This window comes from Mastomys coucha, unplaced genomic scaffold, assembly GCF_008632895.1.
Source record: "Mastomys coucha isolate ucsf_1 unplaced genomic scaffold, UCSF_Mcou_1 pScaffold15, whole genome shotgun sequence".
NCBI classification, from domain to species: domain Eukaryota; kingdom Metazoa; phylum Chordata; class Mammalia; order Rodentia; family Muridae; genus Mastomys; species Mastomys coucha.
Genome location: NW_022196897.1, coordinates 76389482 through 76411344, shown reverse-complemented (window position 1 = coordinate 76411344; position 21863 = coordinate 76389482). Strand labels below are relative to the sequence as shown.

Here is a 21863-nt window from a genome sequence, read left to right as displayed (position 1 = left end):
CCCCCCCCCCCCGGCCCCCAACTTTTAAAACTTTTGAGTCTGTTTCTAAACCATTTGTCATTGAATTTGCTTTCAACAAATTTCAAACACAGACCTATGCTGAATGAAAAAGACGCTGTTACGTGGTGCCCAGCAGCAGCAGCTGGACACAAGGTCTTGGGTCAAGAGGCCAGGGACCCCAGCTTCACAGTGTGGGCAGCATGCTTTGGGCAGGTTTCTGCTAGCTTTCTGCACTTTTTTTTTCTTGCTTGAGAATAGGGGCTGTAAGCTTTCATGAGTGACTCCTGATGGTGAGATGAGCTGGTACAAGCCAAGTCCTAAGCACTCACCTGCTCCTAGAGCTGCTTGAGAGACGGTGGCTGCTGGCATCGTTGCTCAGCACCTGTGTCATTATGCAGCTAGTTTATGACACATGTCTTTCTGCTCTCACTCATCATTTACCTTCTGTGCTCTTTCCTTAGCTGGCCAACCTTCCGCAGATGTTTTAAAGTACACATATGAAGATTTCAAAAAGGGAGCCTCGGATACTTATGTGACATACCTCATAAGGATAGAAGAGAAGGGACAGTCTCAGGGCTTGTCTGAAGTCTTGAACTATGAAATTGATGTGGGGAACCAATCCACTACGCTTGGCTACTACAATGGGAGGCTGGAGCCTCTGGGCTCCTACCGGTAATATCCGGGTCCTTGAAGTTGGCTGCTGAGCCTCATGAATTTAAGGTTGTGTACTATGGTGGTAGACACGCCTCAGTGACCGTATTGTCTCCTTTGTCTCCCCACAGGGCTTGTGTTGCTGGCTTTACCAATATAACCTACAACCTTCAAAACGACGGCCTCATCAATGGGGATGAGAGCTATGTGTCTTTCAGCCGGTATTCAGAAGCCGTGTTCTTGCCCCAAGATCCAGGTAGAGGAAAACAAAAGTCCTGATGTGGATTTTGTGTCTTGTGTCTGCAGAAGCCTGCTGTCCATGCCCCTGTCTCAGGTGGCTAGGAGGGTGGAGGTTTTCATCTTTCCAAAATTGACATGTCTCTTGGTCTTTAGGGTCAGCCTAGCTCCCCACTCTGGGGTGCTTGAAGGAACAGATCCCTACTTCTCCTTTAAACTGGTCACACTTCTGCAGATTACTTAGTCCTTTGCTTTCTGAGAGTCATTTGTGGGCTTGTGTGACTTAGTTAAGAGTCCTTGAATGTTCACATTAGAAGGAGCCACAGAAATTGTCTTGTCTAAGCTCTGCTTAGAAATAAGGCTTCCAAGGCCTAGAGATGGGGTGTGCCCAGTGTTACACAGTGGCTTAAATGCAGGCCTGAAGTTCTAGCCTTAAACTCCTTGTGAAGTGTTCCTCCTACCCAATGTCACAGAGCTAGATATATGGGAATCTCAGCAACCCAAGGTGAGGCTTCCCCTCCTCCTTCAGGACAGAGACAGGTAGCTGATTGGTCTGTTAGTCTGCTTTTCAGAGAGCTACTGATAAAACGGATTCCATGGAAGCGAAATTCAGGCTGTTTCTACTCCTTAAGTTACGTAGCTCACAAAAAGGGTGGATGTGGTGGTGTTGGTACTTCTGCTTATAGGTGACAAGAAAAACCACTGATCTAGCTGCCTCCGGTCCCCACATTTGCAGCTGAACAGAGACCTAGGTCAGGGCTCTGCCGTTCTCAGGACCACCCTGCTAATGGTGGGCTAAGGGAGAAGAAGCCAGCCCTGAGAGCTGTTCTACTTTTTCATCCAAAGATGTTTACTTGTTCCCAGTGTGCACACACTCCCTCCCTCCCTGAATCCTGCATGGGCAGGCTGGCTGTGGGTGTAGCGCAGGGCCCTTCATGAACACCCTTTGAAATGCCTCTGTTGGGATCTTCCCCAGGTGTCATCTGCGGAGCAGTGTTCGGATGTATCTTTGGTGCCCTGGCCATCACGGCTGTGGGAGGCTTCATCTTCTGGAGAAAGAAAAGGTGATATTACTTATTAATCATCAGGTGCTACTGTTTAAGGGAACGTTCTATTATAAGGAATGGCAACCATATGTAAAATCAGAGGGAAGAGTTGAAAGAACTCCTGTGTTCCTCGCAGTGCTGCCACCTGGCCAATCTGATTTCCTCTCTGACCTCCTCCAGCTGCATCAGACCTACACTGACTTGTAGGATGCAACTTTCAAGCCAGGATTCTATGAATGTGTTAAGAGTTCCATGTGATTTTAGAACTGGGCAAGTTTGAACTCAGGTTCCATTCTTGCTGGCAGCTGGAGGCCCTAACACTGTCCTCTGTGCTGTGGGAATGAGAGCCCAGCTCAAGGAGCTGAGAACAGTGACAAATGTCTCACTCCATGACGTTAGTCATCGGTCTCTTTGTCCAACCACCCTGCAGTGTAGTTAACTAGTGAGAATAGTGCTCTGTGTACTCAGATTCATCGCCTCCCTGCGGCCCTAACGGGTAGGTCTTAAAAGCCCTCTTAGGGAATGCAGAGGCCAAAAGAGGAACTTGAACTTAATCTTTGCACTTTCTGCATTCCTCTTGCCTGACTCTGGGAAGTCCATGTGTCAGCTGGAATTCCCTCACTGCCAGGTGCTTCTAGCTGGAAATTTACACCTGGGATTGGGTTTTTTTGATATCCTCCCCTTATTTTTTTTTCATCTTTTTTTTTGTTTTTTTTTTTGTTTTTTTTTTTTTGTTTTGTTTTGAAGACAGAGTCTTGTGTATCCCAGGCTATCTCAAATGTAGCAGAAGGTGACCCTGAATTACTGATCAATCTGCTTCTATCTACCAAGTGCTGGAATTATAGGCATGTGCCACCTAAACCTGTTTTTAACAAGAAAACAGAAGTTGTTTTACCTTCCCCCCCAAGTAAATCAGATACTTTCTCTTCATATTAATTAAATCTTTTTTACTTTGCTAAAAAAATGAATCAGAATCTAGAGCAAAAAGCTGGAATGTGAGTAGTCAAGTCCTTAGGGCAGGACAGCAGCACAGGGAGCCAGGCCCCAGTACAAAGCAGAGTTAGTCATAGCTGGACCTGTCTCAAACCAACAACAAACAAAGCACCAGTACCCAAACTTAAACCCAGGCTGGCAGAAAACCATACCCACAAGAAGAGCAAGGAAAACAGGGAACCCACAACTACAGCAAATTTGCTCTTACCGTGTTCATGTGATTATAAAGCTTACCCCCAGCCAAGTCCTGTTAGACACATTAGTGGATATCCTGCTTTATTCATTAATTTCTTAGGCTAAATTTCAAGCTGGAGAGTGCCTGGGTCAGTGGACGTGCTTTCTTTCCATTTTGGGGCATGCTGCCCAATTGGAGTGTGTTTCAAGTCCAGGTGGGGCTGCGCCAACACAACAGTGCTCACAGTATTGGTATTGGATCTGATGCCCTTTCTGGACATGCCCTCCCTTCTGTGCATTAGTTTACACAATCGCTTCCTCAAAAGCAGAACATGGAATAAGAAGTCTTGTTTTTACAGTAAGGGAATGTAATTACACACACACACACACACACACACACACACACACACACACACTCCAAAAAGTTGCTTGAGTAGAATTTGATTCTTCTCAATAGTAAAAGAGTAAGTTTACAGATTTTTAGTTTGCATTTCCGGCTTGGCCTGTTAGACTAAGTACTAGTGAGCGGCTATGTGTTGGGCTGGGTGCTAGGGAGCAGGCTGTAGTGTCCTACCTGAAGCACAGGCTGTGAAGAAAGGTGTCTGTGGGTGTGAGTAAGGCAGCAGAGCAGGATGAAGTTCTTTGTCTAATGGGCCTTTTTTTTTTCTTTCAAAATAGGACAGATGCCAAGAATAATGAAGTGTCCTTTTCTCAAATTAAGTAAGTCTCTGAGTTACAAACTTATTTTAAGATTTTCAGTCCCCCAGTCTGTTCAGTAACTATCTATAGCACTTTTTGATAGAAATATCTGTCCCCTGATTGGCAGATTGGCCACAGACATATGGAAGTTCTTGCTGCTTTCTTCAAGGAGTCTTTGTTTTACCAAGTTCACCTGGAGCTCCCTTTATTTTAGTTCCCCACCCTATGTTCTTCAGTTTTACTAATAAATAGGGTTTTCTCTGTGTGTGTGTGTGTGTGTGTGTCTGTGTGTGTGTGTGCAGTGTACATGTGCACACACATGCATCCCCATGTGCGCTCAGAGGCCAGAGAGGATGTTGTGTATCTTACTCTTTATCTATGACTGCTCTGTTCACTTGAGACAGGGTTCCTGCTAAATTCAGAGCAGTGCTGGTGGCCAGTAGGCCCCAGTCATCTTCCTGTCTCTGTCCTGCCTGAGCACTGGATTACAGGTGCATGTGGCCACCGAGTTCTTATACGTGGGTGCTGAGGATTGGAACTCAGATCCTTGAGCTGGAGTAGTAAGTGCTCTGGCCCACTGTGCTGTCTCCACAGCACCCAATAGATAATAATTGTCAGTTTTAAAACATGAGTGGGTTGTCAAATCACAACATATATGGTTAATTATAGAACAGGTCCACTTTTCTGACTTAAACGTGGTGTTTTTAAAATAACATTATATTAATCTCTAGCCCACACCCCTCACTATGGTTGGCTTTGTCCTTTTGAGTTGATGCTTGCTTCCAAAATGGGCACATCTTTCTAATTGTTCCTTTTTTTTCTTTTTCTTTTCTATGATGAAGACCTAAAAAGTGAGTAGCTTCATTTTTAAAGCTTCCTTTTTTTTTTCTGTTTTGAATGAGAAATAAGCAAGCAAACAAACAAACACCCCAACAATTGTTGTTTGTTTTCCTAGATCCAAGTTAATCCGAGTGGAGAATTTTGAGGCCTACTTCAAGAAACAGCAAGCTGACTCTAACTGTGGGTTTGCAGAGGAATATGAGGTATGTGGTTGTAGCTGCGTTTTCTGCCAGTCTGTCTTATGGTGAAGCTTTGGGTGCGAGGCAGCCTAGAGGGGAGAGAAGGTTGTGTCTGACCCTCTGGGGCACACTGCTGTCGGCTTAGGAAGCTCACAGGGATCTTTACTTCTGGTGGAGTTTGGGTTTAATCTTGTGGATACCTGAAGATTATCTAGAGAGAGACAGAAATGGTTGGTTGAAGATAGGGGATGATTAACTAGTCCCTAATAAGCTATATGAGCAGCAAAGAAACCAGATGGGCCATTTAGAGGTTTGGGGCTGGACAGCTCTGTGGTCAGAGCTGACTTGGGAGGATCATTGGAACCCTGGGTTAGTAGTTTGTCAGTCTCTTGCCTTCTAGACTCTGCTACCTCAGACTAGCCCAGTGAACTGTTGTATTGCTGAAGGTGCATGCATGCTTATCCCTGCATGATGTGCCCGCTGCTGTCTGCTTTAGCACACCTACAATCCTACCCACAGCTCCATCACAATCCATCCTCATTCCGACACTGCCTCGTCCTGGGTTCCTCAGATCCCATGGGAGGACTCGGTCTCTGGCTGTGTCAAGTTTGTCCTTATAGTGCCTGGTTCCATCCGTAGCCTATGCACCTCCCCTGCCTTGCTCGGGACTCCTGACCACACCTCTCCTCTAGGTTTCCAGCCCCTAGAAGGCAAGAATCATCCTTTCCCTTTCGCAGTACCCTCTGCTCTTGTCTCAAGTGCTGCCTTAGCTAAGTGCCATGACGTGGGTAGCTGAAGACAAGGAATTTATTGCCTCCCTGTTCTAGAGGCAAGAGGCTCCAGATCACAGTATCAGCAGGATCTGCTCCCCTTTAGCCTATAGGGGAGATCCTTCCATGCGTCCCCCAGCTTCTGGAAAGCCCAGTTGTCCTTTGGTTTGGGGGAAGCATGGCTTCCGTCTGCACCATCATCACCATGAGGTGTTTCCTCTTGTGTGTCTGTGTCTTTGTATCCATATTATAATGACATTACCCACATTAGGTTTAAGGACCCACCCTCTTCCAGTGTGACTTCACCTTGATTGCTTCTTCCATGGCCATGTTCTATAAGAGCCTACTCAAGGGTACTAGAAGTTAGATGCTCAGAGCCTCTTTCTAGTTTGCAGTAGTTAACATGCTCTGCCTCTGAATTCCTACTTTGTTTGACCGCACCCTGGGTTCCGATTAAATATACAACTCATTTTTTTCTTCCAGGATCTGAAGCTGATTGGAATAAGTTTACCTAAATATACAGCTGAAATAGCCGAAAACAGAGGGAAGAACCGATACAACAATGTCCTACCCTGTGAGTGGTTCTCTTCCTTTCATCTTCCCTTGTCCCTGGCCATCACATTGTGAACAGCAGAGAGATGGGAATCCATGATTCCCACTCGGCATCTCCACCACCATTCAGCACCAGATATTCTCACAGCTGTTAACCTTTTAGGAGCTAAGTTCTCTGTGAAGGGATGGTATATTTAATTTAATCCTACATCCTCGGCTTGTAGAGTAGGTGGTAGGATATTCATCCTGTATGTGAAGAAAACAAGGCACTGTGCGAGATGACCTGTTCGGGGTTGCTTTCTTACTCTAGTTTGGATTGTTCTAGATGAAAGGGGCAGCAGGAGGAGCAGGTCTCTTGTCACACTCTCTCCTTGCTGGGTGTGTTCTAAAGCTAACTGGCAGTCACACTGATGTCTTTCCTGCTTTGGGAAATTGCTAGTGTTTGTTCGTGGCTACTTGGTTTTGACTGTCAACTTTTTCAGTCTAGAATCCCTTGGGAAGGGAGTCTTAGGAATTATTTAGATCAGATTGGCCCATGACGTCTTCGGGGGCCTTATTTTGATTTTTAATTAATAGGGGAAGACCTAATGATTCTGTAGGCAATACCATTCTGTAGGCAATACCATTCTGTAGGCAGGGGGTTCTGAATGGTCTAAGAGAGAACGCTTGCTGAGAGAGCAGGCAAGCAGAGGTCCATGTGTTTGCTCTTTCTGCCTGAGTGTAGACATGATGCTTTAAGCTCCCACTTTGCCTTCCTCATAGTGGTGTGATCTGGAATTGTAAGCTACATAAAACCTTTCCCTCTCTGTGCTGCTTTGAGTCAAGGTGTTTGTCACAGCAAATGGAATGAAACCAGAGTAGCACTTACCCAAAAAGGTGACGGCAAACTGAAGTATAGAGGGCAGCCAGTGATGTGAATTCTCTGCTGTGGAGGTCTGTTGGCACAGGAGTTAGGACACGGAGAGCAGTGCCAGTGGGTCTTAGCCACACTCTGCTTGTCATGAGGATGCTGGGTTTTGTGGGTAACTTCTACACCAAGCTGTTTAATAACTGTTTTTAGTTTTTGTTTTTTTTTAATTTGAAGGCATGCTTTTCTATTCATTTGTATTTAAACTCAGCTTTTAAAAAAAGGTTATGGGTTCTTTTTCTGTTTCTTCCCTTATACTAGTCAATGGGTCTTGTCCTTGATCAGAGAGGAGTGATTTTGAAACCATGCTGGGATAGCTGTCAAGCCCCTGACCTTCTGCGACTAACTCAGACGTTTGGCTTGCTCTTGGAGAGCTGATTTCGATTGAGGGCTGGGAATTTGATATTTGGGTGTTGTTTCTAGTAACAAGACTTTCACTTGAGACCCACATCCCCATTGGCTTTACATTACTATTGCTGTGCTGCTCTGTCCCGGGAAGGTAGGGAGTGGATTCAGATGGGGACTGGGAGCTGTCCTCAGTGCTACCACCCATGACTTATCTTGACATTTGGAATTTCTTCCATTATTTTCACCTCTGGAGTTGAGCATGTTTGTGCGTAAGCTCTCTAAATGAGAATGACGTTTAGAAAACATGAGAAGTTTGTATTTAAGATCCCTCCATGTATAGTAGTTTTATGCATTCAGTTTAGGTTGACACTGGGTTTCTTCCTCAGTTGCTCTACCTTATATTTTATTGAAAATAATTCTTTATACAATATATTTCGATCCCATTTTTCTCTCCCTCATCTCCCTCCAGATCTTGCCCACCTCCCCACCCATTCATTTTTGAGACCTGGATCTTGCTGAGTCAGGTAGATTAGCTGGCCCTCGAGCCCCAAGGAACCTCCTGTACCTCCCTTTCCAGGGCAGGGATTACAGAGGTGCACTTTGGTTTCTAGGGTTTGAACCCGGGTCCTCATGGTTTGTATGACAAGCACTTTACTGACGGAGCTTTCTCTATAACTCCAAATTTAGAACTTCATCTGTCTGTTATCAAGCCATCCATCAATTCATCCATCTTTCTATCAAACACCGATCTGTCCGTCCATCCATCCATCCATCCATCCATCTTTAATTTATTGATTGTATGTATGGGTGTGGTTGTGCCATGGTATATGTGTGGAGATCAGAGGACAATCTCTCCCTCTATGTGGGCCTTGAGGTCAAACTTAGGCCATCTGGTTTATCAGCAAGCACCTTAAATGGCTTAGCCATCTCACCAGCCCTTTAACAACTTTTTTAAGGCTGCAGGGGAAAAGGTTAACTTAGATGTCTTCTCTGCCATAGTAGAATAGGCTCTGAGTTCAAATTCTGTCTGCTGTTCCTCCAGATAGCAGACCTTGAATTGTCACTTGGTCTCTGAAACTCATGGTTTCCTTATCTTGAAAGCTTGTGGGATGGCTTTGAGGTGTGGGTATGGTTGCTTAACACTGTCTGGCTCAGAGCAGATGCCCAAGGCTGCTGGGATGAGGCTTCTTTAGTCTGAGGAGGTAAGAATGTAGGCCTGGCTGTCAGGCCAATCCTACATTCCAATCCTAGTTCTCCAAAGGCTGTCATGCATCTTCTCTGTGCCACCGTTACAACCTGTCCACGGGGATCAAATGAGATCACGAATGTAAGCTGTGAAGCTGCGTGGCAGCCACGGCTGCCAGTTTGTACTGCTAAAATTTCCCTGCTTGCAACTTTCCTGAAGCATGGCGTAAAATGAGGATCTTTCTTTCTTTTAATGCTACAGATGATATTTCTCGAGTCAAACTTTCAGTCCAGACCCATTCGACGGATGACTACATCAATGCCAACTATATGCCTGTAAGTGGGTAGCTGCTCTCTCTCATGGCCTGGGGTCCTCTGAATAGGAGTGTGTCTGTCTGTACCTCTGATGATGACTAAGCCTTCTATTTCTAGGGCTACCATTCCAAGAAAGATTTCATCGCCACACAAGGACCTTTACCCAACACTTTGAAAGATTTTTGGCGTATGGTTTGGGAGAAAAACGTATATGCCATTGTTATGTTGACCAAATGCGTGGAGCAGGGAAGGGTAAGTGTCTTTTGAAAATTCATAAATTAATTTTTATTGTGGTAGAGGATATCTTGAAATCCACCTGTCTTTTAAAAAGCACTCTTCCCAAACATTAACACTTTCATCCTTAGTTCTGCATTTTTAGCTTCTAGAAAAAAGATTTAAAAAAAAAATCTTTGTCGTGGGGTCATATTAATATCTGTCATTGACTTTGTGCTGCTGGAGTTAGTGAGTAGATGGAACTGGGTCAGTGCAGTGGACACTGCAGGCCTACGGTGAGGTACCAGAGACTACATGGCTCTGCCGTCATCAGCTCTGTGCCTGTAAAGCCTATCTGTACAGTCTCTAAGCAACCAACTCCTAAATCTCTGATTTTCAGACTTAGTTTTTAACATTAAAAGCATTTTCAGATTTATCTCCAGGTGGGTCCCAGCAGCCCCCTCTCTTCCTGTGTGGCCTGGAACCAACCTGCCATTTCTGTCACAGAAAGGAGGATCTGTACTGGGAATAAAAATCTCCTATTTCCTTAAATAGAGATGAGTTGAAAAACACATGCCACATTATAAGTGTGTTCCTGAAGAATGAGAATTACTATTGCTTTATAGAGAGTTATTAATTACTACGATAGTTAGCGCTCGGGGTTGGGCGTAGGGCCTTGCTGAGTGCATGCTACCCGTCTCAGCGTGCCGTGCTTTGCCGCTGAGCAATACCCCAGCTATTAGTGGTTTATGTTTTGTTGTTGTTTTTTGTTTTATTTGTTTGTTTGGTTGGTTTTTTTTAGACAGAACTTCACTTTTAGCCTAGGTTGGACTTGAACTTAGAGCAAGTCTCCTGCTTCAGCTTCCTAAATAATGAGAGTTTTGGGATGAACTCCCATGCCTAGAATAAGGTATTCATTCTCTTTCCCCCTCTCTCCTTCCGTACCTCCCCCACTCTCAGTGCAGATTCCTCTCTTGAGTCCCAAAGTCAGTGATTCCCACACCTCCCTGTCCACCAGAGTCGTCTGCAGGATGTTTCTATCTCAGTGTTCCTTGCTGATTGAGAAGGGTTCTGACAGCTCGATGGAGTGGCCGCTGGTGGCCGCTGGTGGCCAGGTGTTCTCTCTGAGCGCTGCTGTCCCAGGTGTTCTCTCTGAGTGCTGCTGTCCCAGGTGGTAACTGCATCCTGTTGGACATCATTCCTTAAAATCCATTTTTATTATATTGTGTGTATGATGTGTATATGTGTGTGCGAGAGTGTATATGCCACAGGAAATAAAAGGTCAAATACATGGTCCATGTTGATGTTTCTGGAAATGGGATGTGAGTACCGCACTTAGGTCTGTAGGCTTACACAGCACTTACACTTCCCTGCTGAACAACCTCACTGAATAATTTCTCTTAAAGACCCACTTATGTTATTCTGAGTTGTTAGTACATGTGTGTATCTCTGTGTTTGGGTCAAACAGACCCTGATAAGGGACTGAGCAGTCCCCCATGACAGTTTCATGACTTGTTTTGCCTTGCGGGATTTTGATGATGGTGGGTGTGTGATCCCTGATTTTTCATAAAACCAAACCTTGTGTTCTAGACCAAATGTGAGGAGTACTGGCCTTCTAAGCAGGCTCAGGACTATGGGGACATAACTGTGGCAATGACATCAGAAGTTGTTCTTCCGGAATGGACCATCAGAGATTTTGTGGTGAAAAATGTAAGTCAAAATTGATCTGAGAAAATCAATGGGTATTAATATTGAGGATAACTAATATTTGATTCATGAGAAAAGTAATTTTGCTTTTATTTTATTTTTCAGAATTTAAAGCCTATACCTACATGCTCTCTAAGGAGCCCCTAGCTTTACTTTCTTGAGGGGACTTCTGTGTCCTTTCTGAATGAGTCTTATGAGCATGGGTTCTAGTTTATAAGATAAGATATAGTGAGACATAGTACATGAGATACTAACTCTTACTAGTTACTGGGTCTCAAAGACTCTGATCTCCGGAATATTTCAGGTCCTCCTTTGGGGATGTGTAGCACGCGCTGACATGACCGCTTACATAAGCAAGGTCACAGTAAGTGAGGAACGTTTGAAATATGTCAGGCTTATTTCTGCAGGCTTTGCCCATTTAAATGGACTGGCATGTCTACTATTCCCAGCTGCTTCTGCTTGGAGTTCACCTTTGTGCATAGAGTTGGCGAAATAAAGAAAATGCTATTGCTCTCATTGTGTAGAAGCTACAGATTCTAGAGATTTCATGATTCACACCAAAGCCTTTTCTTATTTTAGGCTTATATATAGGCTTCCACATGGCATTTTCTAAAATAGTGCTTTATAATTATGTGAAGTATATGCATACATTTCCCTTTTATAGAATGAGAATGTTACAGATAGAGCTCCATTTCTTTTGACTATCACTCTTATTCTCTGCCCCCTGCCCCTTGTTCTTGCCTCCCTGCCCCCTGCCCCTTGGTCCCCTGTTCCCTTGCCCCCTGCCCTCTTGCCCCCTTGCCCCTGCTCCTCTGCTCTTTGGCTCCTCCACTCTCTGCCCCCTGTCTTCTTGCCCCCTTGCCCCTGCTCCTCTGCTCTATGCTCCTCTGTTCCCTGCCCCCTGCTTCCTGTCCCCCGACCGCCTGCATCCTGCCCCTTGCTCCTCTGCAGAACTGCTTCTGAAAAGTTCTACTTTCCACGGTTTCTTTGTGTCTCTTCTTCTCTTCCCTACTCCGCACAGCTGATTTCTTCTCGCAGTAAATCCTTTTGATGATATTTATGATGTTAGTTATCCGCAAGGAAGCTTCTCAGTATCCTCTCTCCTATTTCTCAAACTTTGAATAGTGTAAGTTTATTGCTTTTATGATGAATATAGGTCAAAAATTAGCTTCAGTCACGGAGATGCCCATTGACCTGCTGAGGGGCTCAGGTGTGTTGGTAAGGTCAGGTACAGACGAATGAATATAGTTGAATCAAGGACAGGCAGAGTCAGGACGAGCCCCAGAGGACAGAGTTTTGGTAATTGCAGGAACATGCTTGGTCTAAGGTGGAATATAAACTGTGTAACTAGTAGTTTGTTATAACAGTGTCCACTGTCTCCTGCCTGCCAGATGTTAGAGTAGCAGGCTGAACGGATATGTGTGCATCGTGTGTGTGTGTGTGTGTGTGTGTGTGTGTGTGTGTGTGTATTTCTCTCTCTGTGTATGAATGTGTGTTCCTTTTTTTACACCACTATAGTTCTAAATAGTTGCTTGGTGTTGGGTAATAGTACCATATACTATCTAGAGAGCCCAGGACTCTCCAGGTGGTTCTTATCCCACAGGTATAGACCTCCTACCCATACTTAGGGAATGATTTTGGGCTTTAAGGGAAGTGGCGTTTCCAGGTGGGCTGTAGAATGGGGCTATAGAATGAAGTCCCCAAGAGGAGCAGGTGTGTGGGCGTGGGGTTATTCCTGGCTGTTAGCTGAGAACACAGGTGATCTAAACTCAAAGTTGAACTGGGTGTGTTGTCTCCACATAGGGTGAGTATCGGTGTTCATTCCCGTTTCCTCTGAGCTTCTGCTGCCCATCTTTAGTAGGGGGGATGAAGCCCGCCCTTCTTGGGAACATTATGAGGATTTGGTGGTAGGGATCAAATGTGCTGTGATTGGAATTTCTGGGGAGTGACTCTTGCCTGGCTGCCTGCTTTCCTTTATGTGCAGTACAGCTCTCAGGCCTGCTTGATCTCACTCACTGTTGTGATATTGTCAGGTGTCCTGACTCTCACGATCTCTAACCCAGATGCAGAATAGTGAGAGTCATCCTCTGCGGCAGTTCCATTTCACCTCCTGGCCTGACCATGGGGTTCCTGACACCACTGACCTGCTCATCAACTTTCGGTACCTGGTCCGGGATTACATGAAGCAGATTCCCCCTGAATCACCAATCCTGGTGCATTGCAGGTATGCACAGTTGGCAGTGTATGCATGGGCGACAACTTAAAATGTATATATTTGTGAATACCCCCCACCCCACCAAAGCAATGCCCAAGAGGAGATGCAAAAGGCAGTTGGAAATTCAAGAGGGGACTGTGGTCTTAGTCCCTGAGACTGTGGAAAAGGGTTGGCAAGCTATATAGCCCATGGGCCAGACAGGGTCTGCTTGTTTTTATATATAAAACCTCTCTGGAACCCAGCCACACCCACTGGCTTGCTCATTTGCATTGCTTTTATATTGCAGTGGTGTAATGTGCTCAGCTGAGGGTATTTGCCATCTGGTCATTTACAGAAAGGGTGTGCCCATGCCTACAATAGAACAGGAAGAATTTAGCATTAAAGGCAAAAGAATTAATTAGAGCAGAGGCCTCATAAAAAGATGCAACTTTGTGTCTTAGGCTACAGGGCCCTTTCATTGGCATGGGGTGTGAGGAGGTTAGCAAGAGGTTTAGTCTGTGACTTTTAACTCAGGTGAGTGCCCCGATGCTCCTGAAGCTGCACTCGAGGAGCAATGTGTTCACCTCAGTGGTAATGAAGATGTGGGTACCAATGGAGGACTGGGAGATCTGTGGAGAGGCAACTGATGTTGATTTGCTCATTTCTCTGTCTTCTAGTGCTGGGGTTGGAAGAACCGGAACTTTCATTGCTATCGATCGCCTGATCTATCAGATAGAGAATGAGAACACTGTGGATGTGTATGGGATCGTCTATGATCTTCGGATGCACAGACCTCTGATGGTGCAGACAGAGGTGAGGCCAGATCTGTGTTTGACATTTTGCCCTTCCCATCTGTATGTCAAAGGCCACACAGAATCACATGCTGAGCTCTTCTAGAGCTTTCTTGCTCTTGACTGTGAATTTCAGTTGTAATTAAATTACCTTGATGCAATAGTACCAGTAGAATCACACATGCAGATAGAGTCAGGGGTCTTTATCTTACTGCAGTCTTCTTTAAAATAAAGAGATTATTTATTTCCATTTTGTGCATATGGGTATTTTGCCTGCATGTTTGTATTACACGCATTTGGTGCCCACAGAGGCCAGAAGAAGACGTTGAATCCCCTGGAAGTGGAGTTAGAGGTAGTTGTGAGCCACCATGTAGGTCGTGGGAATCACACCCAGGTTCTCTGTAAGACCTTTGCAGTGATCTTAGAAGCTGAGCTGTCTCTCCAGCCCTCAGATTAACCTTTTTAAGTCTCTTGGTTTGGTTTCTAGATTTTAAATTTATAAAATTAGGTTTTATTTAAATTTAATAAATTTATTGTTTATTAAAAACTTATAGGTGGTTTGGTCTTCGTTTCTGAGATCTGACCGTCTTTAAGCTAACAGAACATGTATCAAACTTTAGTGACAGGAAGTAGCACATTGTCACTGAAGCAGAAATGCAGCAACTTATGCGTACCCAGCCTTATATATGTTAAAGGACAGTGGGGTTATCAGAGCTACTCAGGATGACTGAGCAGAAAATGTGTGCTCAGTATGTACTGTAATGTGTGTAAAGCTGTTGGATTTGCCCCATCTGAAGTGTCCCTTGTAAGCTTTGAATCTGAGGCATGTTCTTATCAGAGTGTGTCAGGAAGTGGCTTCCAGGGATGGATATTCCCAGACCAAGATGAAAGCAGAATATTCATCTTGCCTCAGGCTGCTACTCTGTACCAATTTAGAAACTTATGACTATGTGCTATGTCTGAGTCTAGCATGGTATGTTAGAGGTCTGGGTACATTGTGTGCTTTTGGGTGAGATGCATGATTGTGGGAGAAAGAGTGAAAATTTGCTTCTATGTTAGATTTTCATTTTTCTGCTACAGTTTTATAGAGCGAGAAGAACACAAATCTCATTATCTGTCTGCAGATTCTTCCCTCATCTCAGAGAGAGAGAGAGAGAGAGAGAGAGAGAGAGAGAGAGAGAGAGAGAGAGAATGTGTGTGAGGGAAGGAGGGAGGGGGGAAGGACAGAGATACTGTTTTCTCACTTTATGCAGTGATGCTGGTTATCACATTCAAACACAGAGCTTGAAAATATGGCTAGTCTATCTAGTTGCCTTGATCTGAGGCCACGCCCTCTTTTGAGGCCACACCCACTCAGCGTTTCCATGGTTTGTTGATCTGTTTAGTCCTGCTGCTCTGTGGCAAATGCTTTAATCACCGATCCACCTCTCCAGCCTCCTGATCACTTTTTCATATTTCAAAAATAATGTATTAAAATTAGCACTCTAGGACTGCACAGAATGTATTTTCCCCCCTTTTATTTCTTTAACCCTACTCCCTGGACTCTAGGACCTAGAGGAAGGCCTTAGTTACCTTTAGCTTGTGTAGTAGTTTGGATCCCCCACCCTCCCCAGGCTGATGTGTTTGAATATTTGGCCAGCAGACAGTGGCGTTGCTTTGAAAGGGCGTGGAACCTTCAGGGTGCAGAGCCTTGCTGGAGGAAGTCGATCACTACTGGGTTGGCTTTAAGGTTTCATACCTGGGTTCCACTTCCGGTTTGCCATCTGCTTCCTCTCTGTGGATGCAGTGTGACCAGCTGCCCGAGGCTCCTGCCACCATCCCATTTCAGCCATGGTGGGCTGTATTTCTTCTGCTGTGAGTCAAAAGAAGTCCCTCCTTGTCAGGTTTGGTCACAGAAGCAAGAGAACTGGCTCAGCAGGTGGAGCAATAGAACTCTTTGAATATGCGCATGCGTACATCTGTGGACTAGTTTGAAAGGATTGGATGCGCTTGTTTATGAGGTTTTCTTTTATGGCACCTAGACTTTTATTTTCTGCATCAGCACATGCTTCCTCTCTTTAACAATGACCTGCAGATTCTGATACATTGATACTTCGTTTTGAAAAAAACAATTGTTGTGCGGAAGTTTGTTTCGCCTCATGGTTTAGGGGTACAGTCCTTCCCGGTATGCCAGTGTGGCATAACTAACTGTGGCAGCAGCAGGATGACACTGGTCACATTCTGCCTGCAGTAAGGCAGGAGAGAGATGACTGTTGATACTCAACCCCCTTCACTTCTCACTTGCTGCAAACCTCAGCCCCAGGTGACCCTCACCTTTAATGACCTCCTCATCCAGAGGAGCATCTCCTAAGTGATTCTCAATTTTATCCCAATTTTATCCAGCTGCAATTAAGTTTAGTCATCACACTTCCCCAAAGAGTAGTCCCCACTCAGGTCCAGCGGATATCCTTTAACCCTTCTCCTCTTCAGAGACTCTTTCCGGTTTACTCTCACTCCACACGGATTCCATAACTTTTACTGTCCCACCGTATCTATGTTTTGTTTCCTCTGCATCTTCATCTCACCCTCTCCAGGGTTCCGATGTTTCCTTGATCAGGAAAGGTGAGAATGCCCTCTCTGGTTAAGCATCACTGATAAAGAAAGCTGTGCTATGTGGTTTTGAATTTCCTTAGGATGTTCTTAGGTCATGGATGTGTTTACTTGGACATGTTTGCTGCTGGGTAGATGGGGTTAGGGGGATGATATCATGGTGATTATTTGTTAAAAAAATCATCTTGTGTTCTCATTCCTGGGGCTGGTGCTTATTCTTCTCTCTCACTTTCTTTTCTCCTAGGACCAGTATGTTTTCCTCAATCAGTGTGTTTTGGATATTATCAGAGCCCAGAAAGATTCAAAAGTTGATCTCATCTATCAGAACACAACCGCAATGACAATCTATGAAAACCTCGAGCCAGTGAGCATGTTTGGAAAGACTAATGGTTACATCGCCTAGTTCCAAAGCAAGCCCTCTCTGAAGCTAACCGGACCGTCACACCCACAGCGAAGGAGAGTGCCCTGACGGGGACATGTTTTATATGTCTCATTTCTCAGTTCTTTGTTCTGTTCTGTTAGAACTACTTGGAGGGCATGGGGCTGTGCGTGCAAAACAGGGCAGATAGGCAGTGGGACTGTCAGGGGCTGTGGACAGGTGGTATGTAAATCAGCCGCATTCCTGCTTACCAATGGGATGGGTTTACTTTTTGTTTTCTTCCTTGAGAATTGTGGAAAACCAGGAAAAGTGAGCTATGTTTTTGTTTTCCAAATAGGTTTGTTCTCCTCTCTTTCTCTCCCCTCCTTTCTCTCTCCCTCCCCTACCTCTTTCTCTCTCTCTTTTTTTTTTAAGACTTTTATATGATTCACATGCTAAAGCCAGGATTATGTTGGGTTGAATATATTTTAAGTATCAGAGGTCTATTTTTATCTACTGTATCTTGGAATCTAGCTGATGGAAATGCATGACTGTGGGTGTTTCTCACACAGTGAGGGGCACACGGCGCCTCTTCTGCGTGGGTTTCTATTTGAACATGTGCCTTTTCTGAATTATGCTTCCACAGGCAAAACTCAGTAGATATCTCTATTTTTATATTGAATCTCAGAATTGGAATATACGGAATATTTAAGCAGTAGCTTAGTATCAGAGGTCCGTCTCCTCAGTCACATTCCTGTTCCCACTCGATTCGAGGAGGCTTTCTCTGCGGCCCACCCTTGACACACACTTGTGCTCCACGTTCCCTTTACTTTCTTTCTTTTCCCTTCCCAGTTTTCGCCAAAGACTTCTGTTGGTGAGATTTTCATCCCATTGGCTGGGTGAGAATAGAAATTTAAACTATCACCATGAGACTCTCTGTGGGTGGGGGTGGGGAGGAACAGAGGAACCAACATACCGTGGTGTGTACCCCTTCTCATCCCGTCTCCTCCTTTCTCTCATTTCTGTCTTTGGTAAGAAGGATTATTTAAAGGTGCAATATGTGACGTAGTGGTTCACGATGCTCTGGGCTCTTAGTGATGTTTTACTCAGGTTGTCATTTTATGTCTCTGTGTGTGTGTCTGTGTGTGTGTGTGTGTCTGTGTGTGTGTGTGTGTCTGTGTGTGTGTATATGTGTGTGTGTGTATGTGTGTGTTTTATAGCGTGGTGATCTGTGAACATTTCAGTGTGAACTCAGATTAACCCCTCCCCCCCCCAAGTCCACTGGCTTTAGTCTGTCTGCAGTGACACACATCAGTATCTACTGTATATATAAATACTAAACTCTTACACCAGTCATTCCTATGAATTGAGGTGTACAAAGTTTGATTTGTATCAAAGATGTAATTATTATTTTTAAAACCTCTTTTCACTACACTGCTGCTGTAATTACTTTGAATTTTTAAAGAAAATGTAGATTTTTTTTTTTGCTTCAGGTGTGTATTCACCAAGAATTTCAGAATTTATGTGGTTTTATTTTATTGGTACATAATCTGTAAACTTCTCAAGGCATTAACATGACAAGATTGGTGTCTTTTATTTTATCTTGTGGCTCAGGTTCTATTTGAAGAAGTTTCAAGTTTATTTTCTAGTAGGCAATGAAGTCTATATAAGGTCTTATGAAGGAATCGCCCGGTCTCTGGAGTCCTGTGGCTGTTTTCCACAGTAACACATCCTGCTGTATGTTTGGGACTGTGGTATCGTGTTGAAGATGAGGGCGGGGTCTTCTCTGAGGTCCTGGCCACTGTGGGCCCTGGGGTAACCTGTCTTCTGATGTCCTGCACTCTGTTCCTCGTGTCACCAGCACTTTGATGGCTGATTGGACCTGATCATGAGTATCTGTAGGGTTGGAGAGGGTGAACCGCGATGTACTGAAAGGCCTCCCTGTGGCTCAGCGCTGCTGTGGCTCTGCTCCTGCTGTGGCTCGGCACTGTAGTGCTGTGTTGTGTACCCCCCTTTCCGTTGCGGTACTGAAAGGATTAAAAGAAGAGGTCATGGCGCTGTCATGCTTTGGGGGAGAATTTTACTTCTCACATGGAAACTGCACTTTTTTGCTAAATCCTTTGCATTTTGATATTCATTTAGTGTCCAGCTCTACAGAGAATGGGCTGGCCAGGGTAGGCTGGGCTCCTTGACCCAACTTCGCTGGGGAACTTGATGCTGCAGTTGTGAATCAGGGAAGCCTTGCTGTTTCCAGGTGTGGAGTGAAGCTGAACATGGGCTCATTATTTCCAAATGCCCTGTCTGGTCTGCCTACTAGGATGTGCTGACTTTAGGATGCTTCACAGCAGGGCCTGTTCTGGCAGTAGTTCTGTGCACCACCTATCCACCTCCTCAGTTTGTTAGGAACCATTGTAGTGGGTGGCAAGGGGTCCAATCCCATGTAGCACCTATGCCCTGCCTCTACTGCTGTGAAAAGCTTGGGGAAAGGACTTGCCCCTAAAATAGTCCTGTAGAAGATTAGAGTTCCTTAAAAAAAAAAAAAATCAAAGCAACATGATCATAAACACACTGTATAAAATTGCAAAACACAGAAACCGTCTCCACTTCTGCCTGTGTGGGTCTGGAAAGTCTCTAGGCATCAGCCCCTGCAAGCCATTTCCAGTCCCAGGAGGAAGGCTAGTGGCAGAGAGGTCTGTAGTTCCAAATGGGCAGGTCACAAGAAGCTCACCATGCCATTCTACATCTGGAGGAGGACGACTGTGTGGTGGAGTTTGCATAGCACAGCCATTGGAAAGGGAAGATTAATGACAGAGGCTAGGGTTGGGCAGAGTCCAGGGGGAAGGTCCTTCTCACTGTTTGCCTCAAGCCCTCAGTGGAACTGTGAACAGAAGTTGGAAGAGTCTGGTTGGAGCTCCTGGGTCAGATACAATGGCAGCACCGAGAAAAGCAGCCAGTGTGGGCCTTGCTGTCAGTGAAAGGGCTACAGACTGGTGGCCGGCTGCTTTGGAGGACTTGGGCCATTGACTGATGTCTTCTGCGGAGAAAGGCTTTTCCACCAGAGCGGAATCTAGCAACGATTGGCACCAGGGGGACATTTGGTGTCTGTTCTCTGAGGCCGCTTTGTGATCTCTAGCCAGACTTTGGCACAATGGACCTGCTGGCTTTGTGCTCTGTGAAGGTGGAGGCTCTGGGGGTGGGAGTGGGGAGGAGGTGGGGAAGGGTCAACTATGCAGCTGGTTCATTCATACTTGTTTTCTGGGATGGAGAAGCCTGGATTTTTTTTTTTCCAGTTTGGAATGCTTGATTGTGCTTGTTGAGCTAAACAAGCCTGGTGACTGAAGTTGATTCACCTCAAATCAGAGTTGGAATTCTGCGTTTTTCAGATTGCTGCGTAGCAACTGTGTGTTTAACAACTGTAGCTTTTTTTTCCCTTGGGCACAGAATAGAAGTGTTGATGTGGACTCTAAACTGTACTTTTCTTGTAACTATTTTGGAATGATGCACATTTCTAATGTCTGTTATACTTGTACAGAGTATTGCTGTTGGTTGCTTTTTTTTTTAAAAGGAAAAATGGCCTGAAAAACTTTTTTTAAAACTTACAAATACCAAATATAAAATATGTCAACACATTATGTCTTGGGTTGATTCATTTCTCTTTCTCTCTTGGATTGATTCATTTCCTCTCCCCCCTCCATCCTCTCTTTCTCCCCTGCCCCTTATTTTATGTCTGTACCATTTACCATATACTTTACTGGTTTGTTATATTTCACCAGGGAATCCCTAACATGATCATGTTTTCACTGGATTTTTCTATATCGTTTTTTATAGTTACTGTGTCAGATACCACAGACTAGGTTGTTTAAGCAAAAAAAATATATTTTTATAATCTGGAAGCTGGAGATCCGAGATCAAGGGGTGGTAGGGACTCCCTCCTAGAATGGCTTTCTCCCTGTCCACATATGGCCTTTATGTAGGTCTGAGGATCCTAACAATACTGGTTATGGCCTAGTGCACAGCATCTCATTTTATCTTATTTATTACTGAGATCCCTTCACCAAGTAGAGCCACATTCTGAGGTATGAGAGGTTTATACTTCAAGATGTGGCTGTGTGGACGCGTGAATGCGTGGGCGCATGGCTGCGTGGGCGCATGGGGCTAATGGTATGGTTCTCAGTTTGGTAGAGAGATGTGCTCACCTTAGGAAGTCCCCAGAATTTTTAGAGGGTCTACTGTTGAGGTTTCTAGGGAATCTCAAAATTGTTGGGCTACTGTGACAATTTGATCGAGCAGTGGTCCTCAAGCTTCCTAATGCTGCAACCCCTTAAAACAGTTACTGGTGCTGTGGTGTCCCCCTCAACCGTAAACTTGTGTCTGCTGTGACTTGATAACTTTAATTTTGCTACTGTTTCGATCTGTGTTTTCTGATGGTCTTAGATGAACCCTGTAAAAGGTCATTGACCCCTCCAAGGGGGTCGTGACCCCCTGGTTGAGAACCACCGGGATAATACTTTCAGTTCGTCTTTTTGTGTCCCCTGGTACAAAATGGTTTTGGGGGTTGAGATAGGACCTCCTGTAATCCAAGTTTCTAATCCTCTTGCCTCTGCTTTCTGAGTTCTGGAAATAAGCATGTGCTATCATTGCCTGTACCTTTTTTGGAATTATTTAATGGGAAATAAAATTTCCATGTAATTTCTTTAGTATGTCCAAGATGACTGACTCGAGCCATTTTTGTTTACCACTTTTCTGATTAGGCAGAAAGCACAAACTGGGGACAGCTGATAATGTAGTTACTCAACAGGTTTGTTCCCTGATAACAGAGAGTATGTTCCTTTTGATGTACTGGACATACTCGGTATGAGAGTATACCAGTTCAGACATGGAGCAGTCAGGGCTTTTCTTACCTTTTCCTTGCGGTCAGCATTAGTTGGCAGAGAGATGACAATTGTCATGAGAGAGGAGCACAGGCATGTTGCAAGATTTGAGTCTGCTCAGAAAGGCATGGGCTGACATCTTGCTAAAGCCAAATAAGTTTAGGCTCAAGCTTCTGATTGGAAGCCCTCCCCTGAGGGTTTGGTCCCTGATATACCAGGCAATCACATCTACTCTCCTGCTTCT

The 21863-nt window shown here is 44.8% G+C and overlaps 1 protein-coding gene across 1 annotated transcript in view; it reads left to right on the top strand.

The window, feature by feature from the left end:
- Ptprj (protein tyrosine phosphatase receptor type J) overlaps positions 1-21452 on the top strand; it is a 152799-nt gene extending 131347 nt beyond the window's left edge. The window contains exons 12-24 of the mRNA XM_031370900.1: positions 462-672; positions 783-907; positions 1865-1952; positions 3780-3821; positions 4643-4651; positions 4756-4843; positions 6073-6163; positions 8844-8917; positions 9014-9148; positions 10700-10819; positions 12880-13040; positions 13688-13823; positions 16635-21452. Of these exons, the coding sequence (XP_031226760.1) occupies positions 462-672; positions 783-907; positions 1865-1952; positions 3780-3821; positions 4643-4651; positions 4756-4843; positions 6073-6163; positions 8844-8917; positions 9014-9148; positions 10700-10819; positions 12880-13040; positions 13688-13823; positions 16635-16793 (1439 nt within the window). The 3' untranslated portion in view covers positions 16794-21452. The remainder of the gene's footprint in view (positions 1-461; positions 673-782; positions 908-1864; positions 1953-3779; positions 3822-4642; positions 4652-4755; positions 4844-6072; positions 6164-8843; positions 8918-9013; positions 9149-10699; positions 10820-12879; positions 13041-13687; positions 13824-16634) is intronic.
- Positions 21453-21863: the final 411 nt, after the last annotated feature.